General features: G+C 36.8%; 1 protein-coding gene across 7 annotated transcripts in view; it reads left to right on the top strand.

Moving 5' to 3' along the window:
* Positions 1-6777: 6777 nt before the first annotated feature.
* The window catches only part of LOC136699210 (uncharacterized), a 58075-nt gene continuing 40311 nt past the window's right edge, over positions 6778-24541 (top strand). For 6 of the 7 annotated variants that reach the window (XM_066673730.1, XM_066673728.1, XM_066673727.1 and 3 more), the window contains exons 1-20: positions 6778-6896; positions 9323-9442; positions 9854-9922; positions 10332-10356; positions 11835-11852; positions 11939-12004; positions 12093-12229; positions 12323-12433; positions 12521-12578; positions 13435-13482; positions 13566-13634; positions 14397-14536; positions 15152-15280; positions 15502-15559; positions 15933-16013; positions 16127-16213; positions 17727-17776; positions 22632-22700; positions 22829-22853; positions 23973-23984. In XM_066673730.1, the coding sequence (XP_066529827.1) occupies positions 9380-9442; positions 9854-9922; positions 10332-10356; positions 11835-11852; positions 11939-12004; positions 12093-12229; positions 12323-12433; positions 12521-12578; positions 13435-13482; positions 13566-13634; positions 14397-14536; positions 15152-15280; positions 15502-15559; positions 15933-16013; positions 16127-16213; positions 17727-17776; positions 22632-22700; positions 22829-22853; positions 23973-23984 (1315 nt within the window). In that variant the 5' untranslated portion in view covers positions 6778-6896; positions 9323-9379. The remainder of the gene's footprint in view (positions 6897-9322; positions 9443-9853; positions 9923-10331; positions 10357-11834; positions 11853-11938; positions 12005-12092; positions 12230-12322; positions 12434-12520; positions 12579-13434; positions 13483-13565; positions 13635-14396; positions 14537-15151; positions 15281-15501; positions 15560-15932; positions 16014-16126; positions 16214-17726; positions 17777-22631; positions 22701-22828; positions 22854-23972; positions 23985-24541) is intronic. The other variant, XM_066673726.1, reaches the window with a different exon arrangement.

The following is a 24541-nucleotide window of genomic DNA, read 5'->3' as shown; positions in this document are numbered from 1 at the left end:
TCAATAACAAGATGGAGGGTGTAAGGCAGTGGCTCAACACACAGAGATCTCAGGGAACGTTGCTGACTGATCTTTATAGAGACGTGGCTCAGCGTGATGACTTCGGACACGGCTGTGGAGCTAGAGCCGTTTGCTACACCATGCATTTTGTTTTATCTGGGAATTCTGTTTTTTTCAAGCTGCAGTAAAAACAGGATACCATTTTCTGCCAGAACTGACTTTTACACACATTACTCCAATACACTACCAATAGCTACACATTTATTCAGGTGTTCACTCTCCATTCTCTCCCACTGTTTGGAAACTGTTCATTGTCTGTATCTCTGTACTGTTCATAGCAATTAACAACACAGCAACAAACGTTTCAGTTGGTGCTCCCCAATAACATATCCATGTTTTCTGCTCAGAAGAGATGCTATGTCTTTATATTCCAGTCCAAGATCAAAGTAAAATTCAACAAGCTGCTCCATAGTTCACCTGACACGCACAGCAAGCACATAATCAGCAGCAAGCACATAATCAACAGCAAGCACAGTACTACGGAGCCCACAAAGTATTTGCGAGGGAACGCAAAACTATTTGCGAGGGAATGCATTATCTTTGTGAAGGAACGCAAAAGTCTTTTTTCGCCCCCAGTCCCTTTAGGGGCTCCGTACAATTCTGCCTCCAGGCTTTCTGTAGCTGATTACATTAATATCTATGATTTTCTCCACAATTGCTTTTTCATCTTAGATACTGTAACCACTCTAGATACATATTCTGTACATCTATGAATATCATATTATTATTCACCATCACACCACCATCATATTATTCTGGTTAATAAATATATAAAGGTATATACATTTAGTAACGTAAAAAATATCACTGTTTAAATATAATGTATTCATGATCTGACCATTTTTGTACATTGTCTTTTTTTTTTGTAAAGTTAAAGAGAAAAGCGGTGAACTCATCAGAAAGACAGAATTAGTGTGGGTAATGGACAGAGGAGCTCAAAAAGTGAAAGGCCTGTGTCACAGAAACGTCACACATGAATAAGAATTTATGAGTAAATGTCGTTACCACGACGTGTTAATCTTGTATCTAGTCTAACTATAATACTTGAAAGAATAAGTTCTAATAAAAGTTTCTAGTTCTTTTTAAAAAAAATGCTTAAAAGATGACCTCCAGTTTTGTGTACACCAGTTTTTCTACAGAGTTCAGGCCCGAGTTATAAACTCAAGTATCCCTTTGACCATTTTAATATTTTTTGCCATAAAACTCATTTGTTTAAAATAATTCTCATGTCTCTATATTATTTGTTTATTACAGTCACATGTTTTCTATATTCTTGCCTCTGGGGAAATGTCCCATGCCTGATCTATGAATAAGTGGATTCAAATATTTTTCATATGCTCAGTTTTTTCCTAATTTTTTATCCTAAATTTCATAAATATTCCTAAATTTCATCATAAATCTCAACAAATTTGAACACATTTCTCTCTGAGCGTCTAATAAAACACTGTAATGTTGAGCAGAGCTTTGCTAAACAGTGTGAACAGTGTTAGAGCTGTAATGATGGACTTTGAGGTGTATTTTATTGTCCATATAAGGTAAAGGACTCACAGGAGATGGGTCTCTCTCTCCCTCTCTCAGTTCTAGAGCATGAGCTAATGTAAATAAGGGCCATATGTTTACCTTAGTTTCACTAAAAAAACCTTATGGATGCTGAGAGCTTAGGGCTGGAGAGTAGAAAGAATTGACTCTTTCTAATCTCCAAGCTCAATAGGAAGCTTGTTAGACGCTGTTCTTCTGTGCAATAAAAATTTATTTACAACTCAAGATGGTGTCTGCAGAGACTTCCATCAACATCATTGATATTTAGTAAACTACAACACAAAGAGACAAGGAAACGTGTGTCCCAGTTCTACTCTCTCTCTAACCCTTCATTACTTGAACACTGCTCCCCATTTGTTCAAGCTTACCCTGCCATTAAAGTGATTACTTCAAGGAAGGACTTAGTGCTCTGGGCAGGATGGTGTGAGACTACTCTGTGTTTGGTGGTTTGAGAAAAGGGCACTGATAGAGCTAAACATATACATTTACATTGTATATGTATAAACATATACAATGTACTTTTTTAACTAATAAATCTGACAAAGGTCTAAAACTAAAAAAGGGTCCCTATAGGAAAAAAAATAACCCAGATATTAGTCAAGAGGTGATTACATTCCAAAGGAATGTGAAAAACAAAGGCATAATTCGTAAAGGAAGGAAAAGGGATTATGGGATACATAAAATGACTTTGAACATAGTGTTGTTCACTAAATAGCGATGATGTGAAGAGGTGAAGGTAGTCTCCGCTGACACACTGTCTTTACTTGTATAAAAAGATTTATATATAAAGAAAGAGCAGCATCAAACCAAGAACTTTGGGCTACTTGTGAGAGGGTTCCAGTCAATACTTCTCTGAATAACAGTGTGTGCTTCTGCCTTGTGCACAGTGATTTCAGGTAGGTTCTGGACCCACCACAACCCTGATCAGAATGAAGCAGTTATCCACATGGAAGTAATGTCTCCTCTGTCTCTCCAGAAATGAACACTCAGATTAATATCATCCATAAATATTTATAGTAATAAAATTTATACTGATATTGTAGTGTCTGAAGCTCCATATGGTTTCAGTCTTCATGGGTTTGCTATGTTTAGTTTAGCAGCCCCTGGGCCAAAGGTCAAGGTCTCACAGGAGAATCCTCTCTCAAGCAAATCCATGGTGCTTGATTTGATGCTTCTTTGTAATAAACATTTTTGTACACATTTATACCATTATCTGGACCTCTGGTATGGTGTCATATGATGAAGCCAAATTGCTTTATAGTTCATAAAGATATTAAATAGAAATACCCTAAATTAAAGTATAAGCTGTAGTTAGTGCAAACCAGAGACTTATTCATAGATCAGGCATGGGACATTTCCTCAGAGGCAAGAATATAGAGACATGTAACTGTTTTAAACAAAAGAGTCTTATGGTAAAAATATTAAATTGGTCATAGTATGTACAAAGAGACACTTGAGTTCATGACTCAGGCATGAGCTCTGTAGAAAAAAAGGTGAATGGTGTGTGGAACAGCGTGGGATGGCCTGGTACCGCATGATGTGAGTGTAGTTTTTTTTTAAAAAATACCTTGTATCATGCGGTACCAGGTCTCACAGGAGATGGGCCACTCTCTCTCTCTCAGTTCCAGACAGATGAGATCATTTTAAATAAGGGCTTTTACTTTTGTTTCAACTTTTTTGTACACAGGTAAGATGGCATCAGCAGAGATTCTTTCATAATCTTCACACCATCATGATATTGTAATATTATATTATGATTATGATATGAATTGTTATTTATTACTGAAATCCTAAAGTGGATGAGTGGTTACAGAAAGTGAATGAATAAAAAAGATAAATACTTAATTAAATATATTACAGTATTCAAAGTAATATTATAAATGTCTGAAATGTCTGTCTGAATCTATAGCAGATTAACTGTAAAAAAAAAAAAGTGAAACACATCACTGCTACAAAGTGTATTATGAAGTAAAACTGACTAGGAATAGTGAAGAGGAAGTTGTCAGATCAAAAAGACTTAATTAAAAAAAAATAATATGTCAAACTTTTCCCAAAACTCTATGACCCATGTGTCAGGTCAAAAAGAGAACCGGTTCCAAACTTTATTAAGGCTTTACATGGCCTTGCCCCTATCTGTCCCCTCTCCTACATCCCTATGTCCCTCCATTCGAGAGATATTTGTTCAAGACTTTGACAGAGATAAATGACTGAAACGCTGATTTAATCATAGAATATGGAAATACATAAATGAAAAGAATATCCCCTCATTAATATAGGCTAGTGAGATTCCACGTTGACCCAGGAAAAAACAAGTGTGTTTGTGTGAAGAAACGCATGAACTAGGCCTTCTTATAAACAGAGAAATAATTCAGTACCAGACAGAAGGGACTATGAGAGTGTTCTTGAAACATATATAAGGGCCAGCTTTTATCTGGACCTAATGGTATGGTGTCATATGATGAAGCCAAATTGCTTTATAGTTCATAAAGATATTAAAAAGAAATACCCTAAATTAAAGTATAAGCTGTAGTTAGTGCAAACCAGAGATAACTCCAGATGGCCCTGGAAAATAAGTTGAACATGGGCCAAACTCTCTGCATAAACAAAGGCATACGAGAGTCTGGATTGAAGGGAGTGTGGTAAACAGAGAATGACCTTGAACTGAGAATGACTTTGAAATACAGATAACAGCAAAAATGTCCAAAAATTTGTTTAAACTTAAAGAAATCCTACTCATAATATTTAAACTAATGGCACATCAGAACCTTTCAGCATCTATATAATATTATGTTTGCATGGAAAGGAAGGGACTTTTGAAAGTAATGGGACCCATCTTATCATCCCCAGAAATGGTATAAATGTGTGAGCACGATGTGTGTTATGTATGCATCTTTCTGAACCTACTCAGGTCAATGACTATGAACACCTTAACCTGCTTTAATGTCAAGAACAGGATTTTATATTTAATGAATTCTGTAACTAGAAGCCACTGAAACTGCTGGAGGACAGGGGTGATATGGGCAGCTTTATTAGTGGGTGCTAAGACTCTGGTCATGGAGTTTTGAACTGAAAATGGTGGAGTGTATTAAAAGGTAAGGTAATAGAGAATTACAGTAATCTAACCATGATGCAATGAAAGAATGAACCATTATCTCAGCATCAATACAAGAAAGCAGAGGAAGGAATCCAGCTATACCAAGGGATGGAATAATGCAGACTTAGTTAGAGATTTGATATGTGAGACAAAGATGAATTTAGGGCCAAACAGGTGTTGTTTGCTTGCAATGGTGTGAAAAAGATTCAACGCTGACACGGTCTTGAGTTGTAAATACATTTTTATTACACAAAAGAACAGCATCTAACAAGCTGAATGGAGTCTGGAGAGAGTCAGCCAATCCTTTGTTCTCTCTCCCTAGACCCTCAGCTCCTCCATATAAATATATCTGTCTGGCACTGAGAAAGAGGGAGAGAGAGAGAGAGAGACCCATATGTTGTGGGCCATTGACCTTTGGACCGGGGACCCCCAAATTAGACATTCCAAACCCATGAAAATAAAAACCATATAGAGTCTCAGACACTTAGAAACACAAGCATAAGTGACACATTTTCATGTACAATACACTTCACAGGACACAGAGATCTCGTATAGATGATGGGCTGACATTCGTATCACCAATAATAGTCACACAGCTCCAAGTCCCACTCCGGGTGACTGTCCACACTGTGAGTGTGTGAGTCGCCCCGTGAAGGACTGTGTACCCAGTGATTCCGGTTTGCTTTTATAGTAAATTTGTTGTAATTTTTCCTAGTTTTAATGCTTTGGCTGTATTTATTTATTTTAAGCCATTTTTTCTTTATGCTGCGTTCGAGGGGTGTCGGAAACTGGGAAATTACATTTCCATAAATTGCACACAAACGGCGGACAAAGTCACATTTACCATTTGGGATTCTAGAGTTTATGAGTTTACGAGATGTGGCTTATATCGTGACTCTTTTGATTGTTTTATTATGCATGTTTTCTGTAAATAAAAGCCAAATATTATGATCAGATTTGTTATTGTTCCAAAACCGTTTAGTTCTTATTTATTGATAAAACTATGGAAACAAATCTGTCTTACCACCTTTGAATTTGTAGAACTGAATTTTTTTTTGCACTGAAATTATGCATCTGAATATAATTGCTCTTGAATTGAACTCATGAACTTTCGAGAACATGTTTTCACTGTTATTATTCAGGGTTAATAAATTCAGAAAAAAAATTCAAGCTCAAAAAAATTCAAACAATATATTTCGAAGTTGCTCAAATTCGGTAGACGAAATTCAGACACCAAAATACGAGGTACAAAAAATTCAGAGTACGTACACATCCGGGACACAAATGATTAATTTGGATTTTCTCTTTCACCTTAAATGCTGCAGTAGTTGCATTCTGTCACCGCTAGATGGCGAAATACGAACACAACTTCCATACCGTGGAAAAACTACGTTTAGCTTCATTCCGCGGATATTATCTCTTTATTTTCAAAGTGTCCCAAAAATCTAAAAGTCTCACTAAAGATACAATATAACGGACTATTGATGTCCTGAAGATGAATAAATTTTGCTGTGGAATTTTTTTGTAATGGCCCTGTGAACAAAACATGTGCAAAGCAGGTGAAAGAGAAAATCCAAATGAATCGATTGCTCATCCTTGGTGTCCCGGATGTGTATCTGGATTTTTTTTGTACCTCGTATTTTGGTGTCTGAGTTTCGTACCGAATTTGAGCAACTTCGAAATATATTGTTTGAATTTTTTAATCTGAATTTATAAACATTGAATAATAACAGTGAAACGTGTTCACGAGTTCTATTCAAGAGCAATTATATTCAGATGCATAATTTCAGTGCAAAAAAAAATTCAGTGCTACAAATTCTAAGGTGGTAATATTTCAAAGACCGATGAGGCAGATTTGCTTCCATACAAAACACTTTTTGGGGACATATTGTGTACAGTGGGTGGATCTTCAGTCAAGCACCTGAACGCACGTAACCGCCCGGTACACACAACCTTCCGATGAGCCCCCGAACGCCGCATTAGTCTCCGGTTGAGAGGAGGGCGGGCTCGAGCAGCTGGGGCTGCGAGCACGTGGTGGTGCCGTCTTTAAAAACGGAGGCGTAGCCTTCAAAGGTCGGAGTCTTCGCGAAGTAACTTCTTATGACTTGGATTTTACGCGTTTTATTAAAAGAGTAATACGCAAACTTATCATTTTTCGAGAAAAGAAAGGAAAGAGTGTGTATCCAGAGGGCCGTGCATGTAGGTGAGTTACCACTGCCCTTAACATTAAATGTATGTTTTTTATGTGGTTTAAACCAGAACACGGCGTTTGAACGTGCAGTAATATATTAGTTAAGTGTTGCGACTTCTTTAGTTGCGCTTTTGCTCACAGATATTACATTCATGTGGTTTTAATGTACCAAGAACTGACATAATCCAACCTTTTTTTGGGGGGTGCTGTACTTAAGATGCTGTTTATGTCCCGTGGGGTGGGGGGGCTGCTTCCTGCAGCTCAGTAGCAACTGCTTTAATACGTAGACCCCCTGGGCGGCTGGAAATCTTGAGAAATGAAACCTAAGAGACCCAGGGACCTGTTTTGTCTTTCCGTTTTAGGAGTGTTTTTATTGAAATGACATGCTACAGCTGGCTTCTTCTTTTACCCATCTGTTGAAACACACTAAGCCTGAAATACACAACATTTAAGTGTCTTTACCGCGGTTTTCGTGTACACGCTCAACGGGAAATGCCTACATCAGCATTTCACGCCCGAGCGGGACAAAGTGTAAATCTGCAAATCATAGCTGCTATGTGTATATCAGTCTTTAACAAGAAGTGGCAGGATGTCATTTACTGTATAAACAAGGTTTATACAAAGTGTGAACGCCGTCCTTAATCATCACAGGAGCAACTGGAGACTGAAGGATTAGGTCTGCATTTTAAGACAAAACACGAGGAAACACTGTTCTCTCTCGCTTGTGTATGTTCAGTGAAGTATATTGTATTGTCCACATATGCATGTGTTTTTGAATGTTTGAGACTCTGTCTTCATGGAGGATGAACTAATTGATTTAAGGGTTCATTGGTCCAAAGATCAATAACTCTATCCCTGTCCCAGAGCATGAGATAATGTAATTAAGAGCTGTAAGCCTTAACTCATTTGGACAAAAACTAATCGTATATAACAGTGAGATGTGAGCTGAACAGGAGAGATGAGACGACTTGAATTGGCTGAACTCTCTCTGGGTTTCCATAAGGGCCCATCAGACATTCTTTTGTGAAATAAAGTTTATTTACAAAAGTTCTGTGGCCATAAATCTCCTTTGTACACGAATTACACATATAGCAAAAAAAAAAAAAAAGATATTAAAAAAAAAAAAGCCTCCAGATGCCGTTTCTCTGCTATAAAAATTTTTTCATGCTAGAAAAATCCTAGAATACAAGACAGGTGCAGTGTGTTTAGACTTGTCAGTTTTAGTTTAATTAAAACAAGCCCTGGTGTAATCGCTCTGTTAGTGCACACCAAGACTTGCCTGAGCAGCAATTTCTGAATGAATTTGGTTGAGGTGTCTTTGAAGTGTGAATGTAATACAAACTGAGGTATATTTAATCATAAGGCCTCATAAGACAGTATTAAGGAATGTTCAGTGTTTATGTTCAGCCATATGCTATGTGTCTGTGCTACACAGAGAGAAATGTTGAGGATGAGCTGTCAGTGAGGACAGGAAACTATCAATTTTACACCCCCCCTTAAGAACATGCAAATGTAAACTATCCTCTATGTTTACCTTATTTGGAAAGGAGAGGACTATATAGATCGGGGTCCTAGCCAGGAACGGGGGAGAGAGAGACGTTTAGACATGGAAGAGAGAATATTGGAGAGAATCTGAGCGCTCAATTGAACACTACTCTCACGGGATCCTTAAGAACCCGTAAGACCCTGTTTTGGTAAATAAAGATGTATTTACACTTTTAACCGTGTCTGCGGAGATTCTTTTCCATCACCTGTCTTCACAACACAGCAAAATTTAACAACAAAACCAAAAGCATCGAAACAAACCAAACACAAGATATGATGTCCCAAGACACAATCATTAGTATGTGAGAAACCGCATGCATTTTTTTTTTTTTTTTTTTTTTTTTTTTTTTTTAAATGCCGAGAATAGACCTAATGTTGTCTTTCTGTAGCGGAGTTCTCTGGTTTTTGCAGTGGAAGAAAGTCTGCTGCTGTTTTGAATTTTTATTTACTTTATTTCAAGAACAACGACAATGATACAATTTATTATTTTTATTATTATTTATAAAACTGATGTTTCCTTGTTTTTGTGTCAAATGAGTTTATGAAGCCTCAGATGGTGAGTAATTTGGTTATTTATTCTGCCCTTTCTCAAGTTAAAATTGTGAACGATACCCTTCATATACAAATCCAGATTTGTGGGAAGTTGGTCATATCTTATTGAGGTATTTAGTGAAAGAGCAGTCAGCTTCTTACTAGGGTGTTTATGGCATGGAATTTTAAATATCTCTGCCCAATGCATGCTAAACAATCAGGTTGTATTCTACATTTTGGCGTAGGTTTCATTATTTTTGTTTTAAAATGTGAACCAAGGGTTTTTATTTTATTTTTTTATTCCCCCCACTCCCCCTCCTTCCTCTATGACAATATGTAACTATGCTCTCTCTCCCTCTCAGCTTGTACACATAGACATTGCCAGTGGTAAACTGGGAATTTAGAGGAGCAAGCCAAAAATGTCACAAGATATCCAGATGAAGACAAAAGCACAAATGAGAATTTTCCAGCTGACTTGTCAGGTCAGTATAAACTCTTAAAATGTTATGAATAATGCTGTGATTAGATCACGTGGCAACTGTTTAACTTTTATTGATCATCAATCAATCTCTCTCTCTCTCTCATGGAGAGTTGATCAGTTCATAATGGGTAATGTTAAGAGTTGCCATTATGAGTCAGATTTAAACACAAACTTGACTGCTGTTGTGGAGATTTTATAAGAGGCTTGTTTGTGCTGGAGGTCTACATTTTGTGGTGATTGACAGGTTTCTCTGGCCAGTCAGTGCTCTGCAAGGTTTACATCAGAGTCAATAAGGTTCCACACAGTGGAAAAGCACCATCAAATTCTTGTTTAGACAAGTTGGTATGTTTTATCTAATTAAGTGGTGCTGTGTATTGTTGGACATTAATTTAAATTTGTCTGTTCTCTGCAGAACTGTCATAAGCGGTATAAGACGATGAAAGACTTCAAAGCGCACGTCCGCAGTTATAGTCATAAACAGGTATTCAGGTTTCATATCAGTACATATTCGGGTATCAAAACAGAAATTTGAACATAATAGTAAAAATTGGAACTTTTCCACAAAACTTGAGAGCTAAATAAAAGTGGGACATACACAATCAACGCGTCAGAAGGGGAAAGTGAAAACATTTCTTGATTGTCTTAGATCAGTGTATGTGAACAGCTGTGACACTGAATTGAATGCAGCACCCCTTTTGCATTCTTATCCCAAGCATTTTTTAAATGTTACACCCAGATTTTTATTCCAATTAAAAATGAATACTAAATATCAAGCACACAGGTTTTTTTTTTTTTTTTACTAAACTTACCCTGCTTTTCAAATATCAAGTTGCATTGAAGTTGAAGTAAATCACTTTCTAAATTTTAATTTTGCTCTTTTTCATACACAGCAAGTGGCGTTGCTCTTTAAGACAGGTAGGACAGGAGTTCTCTCTCACTTTTGTATGCTTCTGGTATAGGCATGTGTGTTTTTAAACTCTGTACTAGAGGTTAAATCCCAGCAAAACAGTGGTCCTAATGTGACTGGAACAAAATATGTTCACCTCCAAAGGCTGCTGGCATGGTGTATGACTAAATATAAATAAAAAAAATACATCTGTATTTTCAAGTGTGAAATCTGAATAGTTTCAGAATATGGTGTGACTTTTAGAACGGAGAGACACACACCTAAAATGTGCCATTGTAGTTTTGCACATCGTTTGGTCTTTATCTACTAGAAACAGCATCTGATTTCTTGGTGCTGTGTTGTAAAACCCTCCTTTGTTTAACAGAGTGAGCTTATCAGATGAGCCCAAGTTAGGGAGTGTGTGGCCCTCCAAACTGGTTTAAATGTTAAGCGAAATTGTGTAATTCAACTAAAGCCAAAAAAAAAAAAAAAAAAAAAAAACAATAATAACTGCAACAGTGCAGTTATGTCAGCTGCAACCAAATGATCATAGTAACCAAAGTATTGGGTACTTCATTACTCACAAAACTCAGGGGGGAAAAAAAGCACCTGTGATGCTTTAAATTTCTTTATTCTTACTTTCAACACTTTAACCCTGTGCACAGGGTGAGGGAGGAAATGGGTTTTTATTGCCACTCGATCTGTGAAAACAAGTATTTCCTTTTAAGTCCAATCCACAGGCAGCATTCTGGGCTTGAATGTGGAGGAAAGCAGTGACCATTTTGTAAACAACAAACAGCAGGGTTGTTTGTGAACAACATTTCTGTCCATCTTTATCATTGTCCATTTAAATACACTTTCCATATTTCTATATACATTTACGACATCTGTCACTGACTGATTACAGAGCATTGTCATCAGTTCAGCACTTAATTTAAAATTTAGTTTCAAAATATTAATATTGACAAAGCCAATAGGTTTGTTTGTCACGTTTGGTCTATGGTGTGGATTATGTTTGTATCTGAGTTTTATTGTATCAACCAAAATCAAGAAATGTACTATTATATAAAATTTGGCCATATTGTCTAGCTCCGAGTATGCTACAGTGTGTTGTGGTGGTTGTTGTGTTAGTATCCGGTAGTATTACAGTGAGATGAAACTCAATGATTACAATGAGTAAATACAAATGGTGAAATAAAACAAGCTAGTGTCAGATTGAAAAGGCCTGTTGTCCTAAATGTCTGACATGGTTACTTGCCTAATGTAAAGTTCACGAACACAGGTTACATGTTAAGAGTACAGGTTCCATTCTTCACTAAAGTATTAAAACAGATTAAGGTACAAGGATGGTAGGTCCAGGAGGATAAACAAATATGCTTTCTCAACCCCAGAGCTCACCATCACCCCTCTAGTAAATTCTATTTACATAACTGCAATGTAACAGTTCCTTTTACCTTCCCCTCCCTCTTCCCTCTCCACTCTCTCTCTATTTGGCACATCAATGTAGCTCTGCATAAAGGACCCGGTAAGACTTGCTTTTTGTACACCTCATATATGGGAGTATGTGTAATTTGTATATAATGTTAGTTATGATTTTTATTTCACCTGCAGTTTTCTTGCCTATGCTTGTTGTTCTGGATCATTTGAGAGTCCCTGATGAGAGAAACCCACTAATTGGTGAGTGTGTGTGTGTGTGTGTGTATAAATATGTTGAGATATCACAAATTCAATGTTAATTTACTAATTCACATGCACCCATGTGTAGGTCTTGACATGGTGACGTTCTGTATAACACCAGAGAAATGTGGTGCCTTTTACCTATGTCATGTTTGTGAGGAGCAACTGAGCAGTCAGCATATTATGGATCATCTGTTTTCTTTTGAGCATTACTTCAAGTACTTGGTGAGTGGATTAATGTACACGTTAGTAGTAATGTTTACTGTACAAGGTATATTTATTCATTTTATTTTATCCCCCTCCCCCCTTTGTGTTTAGGCCTACAGTAATCCAGAATTTCTGCATTTTGCATGGTTAAAGGACTCGTTTTCTTATCTACAAACCAGTGCTTTGAAAGAAAACCGTGCCAATGGGCCTGGAACTCTGCGGGTAAGTAACTTTATGCTGAAAAGTGAAGACGTAACTTCCACTTCTGTATATTTGAAGTCTCTGTGTCACTTTTGTGTCTGTGTATAGGTTTTTGAACTGCCTAAGATGATGCTAAAGAAGGGTAAAAAACTGACATATCAGCAAGGTAACATTTTAATATTTGTTTGCATACAATTTTTTTTTTTTTTTTTTTTTTTTTTAAAATGAATGAGGCCCACTGAGTTCCACTGACCATAAAGAGGCACTTTGTAGTTTTAATTACAGACTACTTGTTGCTATGCATACATTATTTCTCCCCCTTCGCCCCATGTTCTTTAATGGTAAGGACCCTCACAGCACCACCACAGAGCAGGCATGATTTGGCTGATGGATCAGTCTCAGTAATGCAGTGACACGGTGGTGGTGTGTTAATGCATTTTGCTGGTACAAGGGTCAGACAGAGGTGCTGCTGGAGTCTTTAAACAGAGTTTAGTTGTTGGCCCACCTTGTAAATGTAAAGTCAGACAATAGTTCATCTGTTGCTGCAGTTTGTGTTGGTCATCCTCTTGACTTTCATCCGTGGATACAGGAGTCTGTTGGTAAAAATTTTTTGTGGACTATTCTATTCAGCACCGCTGTTTCTGATTTTATTTATACCAGCTCAACACCCACTAACGCAACCCCACCACGTTGGTGTCACTGCAGCTCTGAAGTATATCCACCACTCAAACTATACCTGCTTTGTGCAGGTCCTGACCCTTCACCAGAGTAAAAGGTGACAATGTATACAGATAATCGGATGGACTCCGGTCTGTAATTGTAGAACTACATAGTGCTTTTGTCTGGTCAGTGGAAATGGACAGTGAGTGTAAAACAGAGGTGGTCATGATATTATGGTAGAACGGTGTATGTTCTTACAGGTGTACTCTTCCAACATATGTAATATTCTCTTTATAGTTTAGATTTTTGTAACGAGATGGCTTATTTTGAATGATTCTTTATTATTCTCTCTTGTACTCTAGTCATGGAAATGTTCTCCAAAACAGAAACACTGACAGAATCAGTCCAAGGTTAGAGCTCTAATTTCCTCAATTTCCTGACTATATTGTCAGGGTTTCCCCATTTTTATTACATTTCCCATTTCATTTTACAGCCCAAAGACCTAAGAGGAAAACACTTCAGGATTATATTACCAACCCTGCAAGGACAAACCCTTTACTAGGTGAGGAAATGGGTCCTATAAAAATGTTTGGGCATATTAGTTGTGGTAGAAAAACAATACCAAGTACTGTAAGTAAGCAAACAGGTAAGAGGCATATTAGTGCAGGGTATTTATGAAGAACTTCTGAGGAGGATGCCCAGTGAATTCCTCTCATAGAAGCAGTCTGAGGTTGTAGCCAAACTCTTTAAAAATTTTAATTACTTATATAATTTGTATTTTTTTTTTTTTTAACTGATTACATGTTTTAGTCAGTACAGATATTTTGTTTTTCTGTATATGCTGCTTCATTGCATGCCGTTTTTGACTAGACATATTCAACCTGCCTTATAACATTTTTATCTCTGCTCTATACTTGGTTCATGAACCTATTTACTATTGAGCCATTTCTCTATTACTGCTTTTGACTTAAAGCATTTTAATATTATTTATTTAGAAATAGAAAGGCTATTTTTGTATTCTTCTAAAGAGGTGGGAGGGGGTAAATTACATTTTGAATAAAGGTGTACACTTGAATGCAGCAGTTCATAATGCATGCAACATGCAGAGGTATATTTTTGCTGAATTGTGTAAAGTGATAGTGCTGAAGCATGTTTGTTGTTGTGCATCTAGGTTTCATAGGAAAGGGACAATGTCTGTGTATGACTTAAATAAATAACTTAAAAATTTATTTATAAATAATAAATAACAATCTCTGCTTGAAAAATGTCTGTTAACTAGGTAAATGGAGTATTAGATATAGCAGTTTAATTTTCTCTTTCCCAGGTTTGAACTTTCTGCTTGAGTACTCTTGCCCAGAAAATGAATGGCACTGTGGGTATCTTTGCATTCTGTGCAAGAAGAAACTTCCAGCCACTGAGAGCATCTCTCATTGCATCAGTTTTGATCATGTTTACTACTACTTGGTATGTATTTATGGCTGTGCAAGAATCTGGTGGAGATAAAAGACAAAATATGGGAAAAATATGATTTGATAACTGAATTAGGGATATTACAAATATGGGGAAATTATTTGTATTAATATAAGGTAATATTAAAAAGTATAACCTTTATATTACCCCTGAAAATGCCTACATGCAGAAAATCATGGTCTAGGGGTACAGGGCACAGATGTTGCAGATGAGGTTATGCAGTCTACTTGGATTCAGTTATCTCCAGGTCAAAGATACTTTTTAAAAAGTACCTAACCGGGAACTCGCCTTCCCTCCATGTAATGTTATATTTTGGATATAATGTAACCAACTAAGAAATTGAATGTTAAACATTAAAGTATTGGGGTAATTTTAATTGTCTAATTGATCAGTTTTTGTGCCACAACACTGGTAGAAATCAAGAGAATTCTCATGTTAAAGGAGGAATGAGTAAATCCCATTCCATGCTGAAATTATCTCACCAATGTGATCGGTAATGACTCAAGCCACAGTTGGGTTTTGATTTAGCCCTGTTCACCTGAATTAACTAAACCTCAAATGCTATGATAATAAAATAATTCATTGTGTGCTTGCATGTTCATATTTTAGGAAGAAGCTCACCCAGCCAGCTTGGAATGTCCTAAGAGTAGTTACACTCACTACTCCTACAGTTTCCACAAGAAGATTTTTTACCTGGCCAATCAGGCACAAAAAGAAAACCCACCAGGAGAAATACAGGTAATCCAGCTCTCCAGTTTAGAATTCAGTGACTTCTTTCCAGTTAAGCAAAAGAAGATTTTTAAATGTTTTCTTGAAATGCGTAATTGGACAGACACTGGTGCAAAAAACAGTGAATATAATTTTTATAGAACCATTATGTATCATACAGCACTGTTTTAAATCACAAAACATGAAGTGTTTGGCATTATTACTAAACTTTTCTTGGCTTTCTTTGTCAGTGTGTGCATCTGGATTCCTCATGCTTTAAAGAGATTGTCTTCTCAAACTACACAAGTGGTAAGAATACACATGTCCCTGAAAAAAACAACTCTTAAAACCTAGTTGTAAGTGTCAAGATTTGAATTTAATACATTTTTAAAAACCTTGTGGAGATTGTGATGTTGGATTTTAATTTGCCCTTTGCTTTGTTAATCCTATTTTGAATTTGTTTGAAATCCACACAATAACCGGCAAGCCAGATCAACAAACTGAATCAAATGCTCACTTTTTTACATGCTTATATCTGGTTCAGCTTCCAAGGGCAGGCCAAATCTAAATGTTCCATGTTGATTGAGGTCCAGTCATGACCCTATGTATCACTGTTTTGAGTGTTAATTTAGACTTGAGCATTTTTTTTACCCTTCCCTCCCCCACCCCCTTCTCTTTAAAGCTCTGGACAAACTGCAGCTGAAAAGACAAGAAAGAAACCAAAGCGAATTCACAGCCAGTGTTGTATCAGGGGAACGAATCTGTAAGCTATATATATATATATATATATATAATATAATATAATATAATTTTTTTTTATTTGTCTCACATTAATCTGTTCTGCTAATTGTAATCCTCTGGATTTTTCTTCTGCAGCATACACTCAAGAGGCTGCTGCATCCCCTGCATGTCTTACAGCCACAGAGAGCTCTTCAGAAAAGAAAGCTGTGGAAAAGCCCACAGGTACTGTGTACATGACAAAACCCCAAATCTTATTTCAAGACAGTGTATGCAAAAGACCAACCATAGTTAGAGTTAAAGCTTTTCAAGGTTGATTTGTATGTGTACACTATTGAGGAATGGTCATTTTATTTTATCTAATTACATTACATTTCTTTACTTGATTACTGCTTACAAAATGCCCCATGTTACAAACAGATCACTGATATTAAGGTCACCCCCATCAGGTTATCAGGAACCAGACATCCTCTTAGTGATGTCAGAGGTCATCTAACACCAGACAGGAAGTAATCAGTCAGCAGAAATACATCTGTTGGCTTGTCTTATGGCACTTTGACACATGTATGGTAACCCAGACTTTACCAGGAGGAGCTGAATGTGTGTACTGTGGTGGAAAAATCATGACAGAAAATAAGACAGCTCTTTAGTCTCTGAGTCGGCGTCAAGTAAGACAACATTTATTAATTAACGTGAGAGAGGGACGTGCGCGCAACCCTGTTTTTCACCTCTCTGCTGACCATTTTTGATCAGCATCTTTTTATACATGGAAAACCCTTTGAAGTACACCATCTGTTCACTCTTTTACATTTCAGTCATCTTTCGCTGTATCCTGTTCCCAAAACTCAGTCTCCTGTATTTCTAACACCTTTCCAGACGTGGCCTGTGCCTCCCCCTCTACCTCCTTGGTCTGGAGACAAAGGGAGGTGTCGATATGTTATTTGAAACACACACACAAGTCTGCGGTCTCACACAGAGAATAAGGAATAAAACAATTTCAGTTTACACAAGCATGCGTGGCCATTGCCGATTAAATATCTTTATGGATTATGAATAATTTATATAAACACATTTATACAGTACACAAACACCTGTAACATGTATGGGGTATTAACTTGACTATAATCTGCTAGCCCCTAGTGCAAAATCAGTGAGCTCCTGTGAATAGAACCAGCAATGTTCTGGGAATCTCCTGCAAAATTGCGGCCCCATGCCTAAAGTACCCATAACATTTCCAGCTACACACAGAACATCTCCCACTCTGCCCTACATGTGTTAAAGGACCACTCTGGAAAAGGCCTGGATCTAATTCTTTGGAACTTTTCTGGATTAAATATGTGAATACGACTTTAGATTGCAGCCCTTGGTGTCTTTTAAAACTGTTAGTCTCGTGCATTGTGGTCCTAACAAAATAATAATGTAAAGTAAAACATTCTTTTCTAGGGCCTGAGAATTTCCAATAGAAAATTTGACCTGAAGTAGTTCTGAAGGGTGACTGGACCAGACTGTCTACCCTTAGCTCCCCACACATCAATGAACAATGTACCTTCAGGACTGAATTTTAGGACTGTATTTAATGTAATAAGATATAGCCCACTTTATTAACATGGGCTGAGAGTGAGATATAAATTGTATTTAAAAAAAAAAAAAAAAAAAAAAAAACCTAGAAACAATGGTAAATCTTTTTTACCATCTTTTTTACCCCCCCCCCCCTCCCCCCAACCTCTTTCTCATCAAGTAGGTTCTGGCACTGACAGTGGAAACAACTGTCAATATGTTTTCTGTGTGGTAAGTGCAAATGCATTTTCTTTTATACCATGTAAAACATTTTATTTTCAAAATTGTTAGTTAAAGTTACATTTATGGTGATATTTATATATTGTATTACAATTATATATTTATTGCAACCTTTTTCTTGAGTTTGGCATTGACATCCTGTTTGCTTTGTATAGTTTCAGTATGCGTCAGTAACCACAATACAAAATATTATGCTGAGTTGGTACACTTTGCATGTCATGCAAAATTTATATTTAGCTATCCAATGTCTTTACTGAGCTTGGGTGTTGTGACCTTTTATCTATTGGAACAAATTGAACTGACATTAAACATAGGATGTGGTAGCCATAAACATCCTGGCACTATTGTAAAGCTGACCGTGATTGTGTCTAGCAGACAGAGTGGATCAGGTGTGGGTGGGTGGTTAAATGGTAAACATTCTAATATATGCTTTAGTACGTAAATAAGCATTTATGTACAAACTGGTTGTAGCTCAAACCAGAGACGTATCCCACTGGTCATGGAAAAAACCTAGATGTGAAATAAGAGAAGATTGTAAGCCAAAAGAATGCACATGGAAAGACATAATTAAATGACTGAAAGGGAGTGAATTTTGGAAATCCACATTTTGTTTAAGTGTTCTTATCTATGCTTCAAGGCCATTGTGTAAGACCAGATACCACACTTCAAACTAAAATGAATACATTTTATGTATTAGATCTCTTTTCTGATGCTGTAAGCTGAGACTTCCTTCAACATCTTCACATCATTGCTATTTAGTAAAGAGAACCTAATGGTGACAGTCAATATTTCAAACTAATCGTATACACATCAGAACCTAATGGTGTCCATAGGTCATTATGTATACAAGGAAGGGTATTTGGATGTAATGGGATTCAACTCAGCATTTTATTTATTTAATTTTTTTATTTTATTTTAATTGCCGGGCGGTGTAGAAGAGACATCTGGGCTGACACCTAATGTTGAAACATTGGGCATGTGCAAGTAGCAACTGTTAATTCAGCCATATTTCACATTCCAGTTTGTGAAATATTTGGAACCGTTTGATGGTGACCAGACGTTCTTTTCCTTGGACTGTACTCTTTTTGGGACCTAAAAAATGCATCCAGCAGGGATTTCTAAATTGCTAAAAATGTCTGGGATTTTGCTGCCTGCAGGCTTTCCCCTGTCCCATTTCTTGCTATAAGCCCTAAATACTTCATTAAAATATTTATTGTTGCATGGACATGCACCAGGACCTGGGTGAGATGCTGCTGTTTGACACCATTGGCTCTACGTCTCTATTGCTTTCTTGATAGAATACGCACACGTAGTTCTGACAACCATCCGGTTAAATACAGAATCATCTCTTATTTGAACACTAAAAGATGCTTTTTGTTTTTAACTGATACGGGGCTCCTTTTGTTTAGTAACTGAGGTCACACTGGTGATGGAAACATGCAGCTCTCTCTCAGCCAGCGAGGGACAGATCTTCCACCTAAACAAAACGTGCTTTTCATTGGTTGCCACCATTTATTAATCCAATCTGCAGCCAGAGATCTGTTGATCACTCAGTGCTGCAGCCAATGGAGTCAGTCCCTCCTACAGGGGGTGCTTTTGTGGCGGCGAAAAGAACTGGGAACTACAGCTCTGCATTTAGATAGAACAAATTTTAGCACTGTGTCCTGGAGAAACTACATACACAAATCACATTAGGGGATTCAATTTCGTATAGATTAACAATAACATTAACAAACTATTATTAGAGTAAGTCAAAAGTCCAAAGAAATTAATTCTATGATATTTTTGACTGGACATATGATAATGTAATGAGGACAAGGCTTTCTTTTACACTCTTGGACCAATAGGATTCTTTCACTTCACATCTTATTTTAGCTAAGGAACAACTTAAAATAGTTATTTTAAACTGGTAATACAGTACTTGCAAAATATATGGACAGATTCTGCTTTGCCATTGTTCAAAAAGGCTACTGACAGGCGCTGACCATTCTCATGGCAGTTGGCATAAATGTCTGACGCCAAACATGTTTTATCTGGCTGACTACAGTCGAGAAGGATTTACACGTGCATACTGGTCTTCCCGCCCTTGCATTCCTTATTTTGATTTCACAAGGTTGGCAACCCGACTCGCACTGTGTATGCTGAGAGAAGGTGTAGTGAGTTTCCGGACTGCGAGTGTAATTTCAAAACAACAACACAAAAAAAATAAAAAACTTGACTTGAATACCTGTTACAACCTATAATTAACCAAATTGAAAAGCCACTGAGGCACTCATTAAGATACCATTACAGTAGCAGAGGAAACCTTATTATTGATGAATGTAAAGTAAGCCTGCTGAAAAAGCCAGTTAAAATGTTCATGCATTAAACACGGAAGTATTTAGGACAGACTGATGTTTGTTACTTAATGACATTGACTGTATATTTTACAGATATTTGTATGAGTTAATTATTCACAACTCAGTTTTGTTTTACTGCCTGTAGATGTTTATTCACCTTTTTCTGGTAAATACAGCAGCTCCTTGCTTTACTTATTTTATACCTTGGCAAAACGTTTGCTGCTATGAAGCAATTACCCCAGATCCCCCTGGTTAAAGCTTAGCCCCTCCTAATCAACCATCTCTAGTGACGGCCTGTGGAAAGGTGAGCAGAAGGAGTGAGGGTTGAAGTGTTTAAGGGGTCAGAGTTGAAAGCTTAATTGGGACATACTCGCGCTGCTTCAGCGCTGCAGGTCCTCCGTCCACCGCAGTGAGCAGCTCAGTGTTTTACTGCATCCTCGAACAGAATTGGGTTGAATTGTGATAAACATTCTCCAAACATAAAGAAGAGACTGTGTTAAATATATAGTAGGAAAAGGCTGGGTCACAATATTTATCAAAGTCATCTTGTCTGTCCCTATAACGACATGAATACATGGATGCATCTGACCGTTACTGATTTTGAAGAGTAAACGATATGTGCAGAGCTTTGTTTACCTTTGTACAAAAACGGAAAAAAAATTCAAGCCAGAACACCAGAGCGAGGTGTTACATATCTATAAGGGTCCAATTGATAAAACAGTGCTATAGCAAATTCAGTGTTCTTTATTTTGAGTAAGTCAGTAGCTAGTTCCCATTGATTCCCTGTTCCCTTATCAAGTATAGATTACTTGGTTGCTAAAATGTTAAGGTGCTTGCTTTTAGAAATGTTCAAAAAATTAAATGTTAAAATGTTTCCTTCTTGCTACTGTGACAAAACTGAAGCACCATGTTGAGATGACACTTTGTATGAACAGAAAATAACAAGCTTTCCATGATCATACATACACTGTCCGCAACTGACAAGATAAACTATTCTTATAGTTTTTGTTATTATTGTAAACAAAGACATTGATAGGAAACACCAAAACTTCTCCAGACCTTCCAATGAAAAGTTGGGATTTTGAAATGCCAGAAACACCTCTGACGATGGCAAATGGTGGTCAATCAAATCTAGCTTTGCTCTTGTTTTTAAAGTGATATATTATCACCCCAGAAACTAAATAAAAGTGTGAGCTCCCTTGTTAATTGAAGCAGTTTAAAGCATAGAGGTTTCAACCTGGCTAGGTCTTAGGAAGATGTACAAATAACACAATGGAATATCTGTTACTTTATTGTTTTTATTATATGAGTCAGACCTTTGGTGCAAAAGGCCTTTGTGATCTGACAGTGGCAGCTGTGTAAAGTGTCAAGGAAACTGTTCAAAGCATTTTTGTTTTGTTTAAAAAAAAACAAAAAAAAAAAAAAAATTTAGGAAATGGAAAAACATGTGAAACTCCTTAATCCGGGTTCTTGTGTCTCATTTATAAGAAGATAAAACACATGGACATTTGTATAAAAGGGATTTTATATATATATATATATATATACAAAACAAAGTTCATGAGCGTTTGGAGTGAAAGAAACATTGGTTTTATGTGATACAGTGCTGTAAAGTCTGATCCCATTCCTTCATTTCAAAAACAAAAGTGCGTTGTATGAAACAGACGGACATTTTCTTCTGGTCAGCGTCTGAAGCTTCGTCCTTTGCGCCTGCAGGTCAGTTGAGGAGTGTAATCTTTTCAGACTGATGTCAAATATAGGTTACATTTTATAAAGACTCTAAACAGAAGAACAAAAAATCAGTTTTGTTCCACTCTTACCTGCTGTGTGAACATGCCTATGTTTCTCATACTCCATTCAGTTCACTATATGAATTATGTCTTTGTTTTTCACAATCCCTTAGCATGTAGTCATTACCAATAACTGGGTTTTTTCCCACTCACCAGTGAACATGTCTCTGACAAATGTCCAAAGCTAAAAGGGTTGTCTTGACCCAGCCAGGTTTATATGTACAGTAAAGATATTGTAAATGTTTTAAACTTGTACCTCACAAATTTCAGTGTTACTGGTTATCCCCCCCACCCCCAGTTTTTGTGGGTAGAAGTGTTTTATTAATAAAATGAGTGTATTTTGCTGAAAATGCATATTCTCAAAGTCCATGGCTGTGGAAATGATAAATCTGTGTTGCTGACTTGAGGGGGAGTGCCATCCAGTGCTGCATACACAATCTGTTGGACTCCAATATTTAAATATATTATTTAATATAATGTACCAGAACAGTTATAAATCTTCATATAGTTCATGTAATCTGTTGGTTGCAATAAACTGACATGGTTTTCTTAAGCAAGTTCTACCACCTCTATCTTGAGGCATACTAAACTTATGGGGAATTATTAGTCATAGTGACACTTGAACACTGGTTTAATGTGTTTGTGTGAAATAAATGTAAAAAAAAAATTAATTAAAGTGATATTTAGTTGAGACACAGTTTATTTTTCTTTCTGCAGCAATGTGACCAGACCTTATCTTCTATATCAGACTTCAAATTTCATATTAAAGGAACGGAACATAAAGCGGTAAGTCTGAATGTTTGTTTTTCATGGGTGGAGAGTACTTACCTGTAGTGGGTTGCAGATAGATGTATCACACACACGTATATGAACACAGAAGTGACTAATATTTTAATGGTTTTGTGTGATTGCAGAAATTTTATGAGCTGTTTGGATCAGGTAATATCTTAAAAATAATGTTACTCTTATAGCTTAAATGTTTGTTTGAGGGATATGTAGATGGTACATATTTGAATTTCTTGGTTACTACTGTTGTTGATATTGTGCCCAGTGCTGGATTTGTGACTCAAGGCATTTTAAACTCTCAATTTAATTCAGGAATAAAATGTCAAAACTTGGCAGGCATTAGTCTCATATAGAAAGATTAAATGATGTGACTTTTAGTCCATTCAGAAGACAAATTCAGAGCATTTTTAACAAACTGTCTTAGCATTGTCCATTTGCCTGATATGATTTAAAAGCTAGTAAAACTAAGGATTTATAGTGGTCCTTTGTCAAGAGTTTACAATTAGCATCAGTAATAAAGGGACATTGTGGGACAACCCAAAAGTAGCTGACACCATAAGATGCATCAAAATATCAGAACTACTTTTTAGTTTATACCATGTTTTCTGAATTGGGCAGATGACAAAATCTGTGGGTTTTTTAAGTTGGTCGATAGTTTTAGTTGGAGGTCCAGTTCACCAAATCATTGTGCTAATGCAAGGAAGCATCAGTTGCACTTTGTAGTTCTTGAAATGCAAACTGAAGTCCACCTGTGTCTTTGCCTACTTGGTTAGCCTGGTTTACCCTGTTCTTTAGTGGTCAAGAAAAAGTATCACAAAATGTAACTGTTGGCTTGCTCAAACCCAGGTTCTGCCTTTGAGAACACTGTATAATCTCTTCTCAAATCACTGCTTGTATTCTTGTAGTGTGTACTGTTGCAATCAATTATTCAAGCTACATTGCAGAGTGGTTTATTGCAAACAGTGGCCAATAAAACTAATCAAACAATGGCAATGTAAACAGCTCAACACAACCACTCTATCTTAAGATGCCACGTTGAGTTAATGCACTCAAATATTCAACCCCATCATAAATGTCTTTTAGTGCTTCATTTTTATTTATTTATTTTTAGATGGAATGCTAATTAACCTAATTTGCAATAGCTTTTTGTAATGTATGTATTCAACATGATCAAATCTGTGCTAATGCAGCTTTGATTATCCAGGGGCTGATTGTATGGCTTATTTGAGCTCTTCCTTTTGCCTAACTGAGTGTATTTGTCTTTCTTTTTAGGCTTGTACAATGGTATGTATTTCTTTAAGTCACATCAAACTTGAAAGCCAATTATACAACAATTTGGTTAAAATAAATAACTGAAACTTGTCCTAGGGGCGCATACCCCTGTACCATGTTTGACAATGATAATTGGGGTAACACACAGGCTGTTTATATCTGGGCCCAGGGGCCGACAATTTGTGTTAAGTGTGTTGCATATATGGCGACCCTGCCCACCTCCTGGGCATGGGGAAAAAAAATTCAGACTCTGAATTTTTTTCCATTATCAGCCCTGTAATAAACACACAGGCCAATTAGACCTGACAGTCTGTTATATTTAAAGCAGCCGGGGATAAGATGCTTTAAGTATAGAGCATCATAACTGAATACAGAAATGTTATCATCCAAAATGTTTTGTTAAAAGAAGCAAAAGTCAAACTCAATACAATAGGATATTGTATTGAGCATGCAGTCATGCTAATGCAATCAATATACTGTCCACTGGACAGATCTACTGTGCAAAGATGTGTGCTACATGTGCACAAACTTCTTCCACAGATATGAGAGGTTTGTTTGGGTTCATTTAA

Source organism: Hoplias malabaricus, chromosome 6 (assembly GCF_029633855.1).
Source record: "Hoplias malabaricus isolate fHopMal1 chromosome 6, fHopMal1.hap1, whole genome shotgun sequence".
NCBI lineage: Eukaryota > Metazoa > Chordata > Actinopteri > Characiformes > Erythrinidae > Hoplias > Hoplias malabaricus.
Note: the sequence above shows the minus strand (reverse complement) of the source record. Positions and strands in the feature narration are given on the sequence as shown.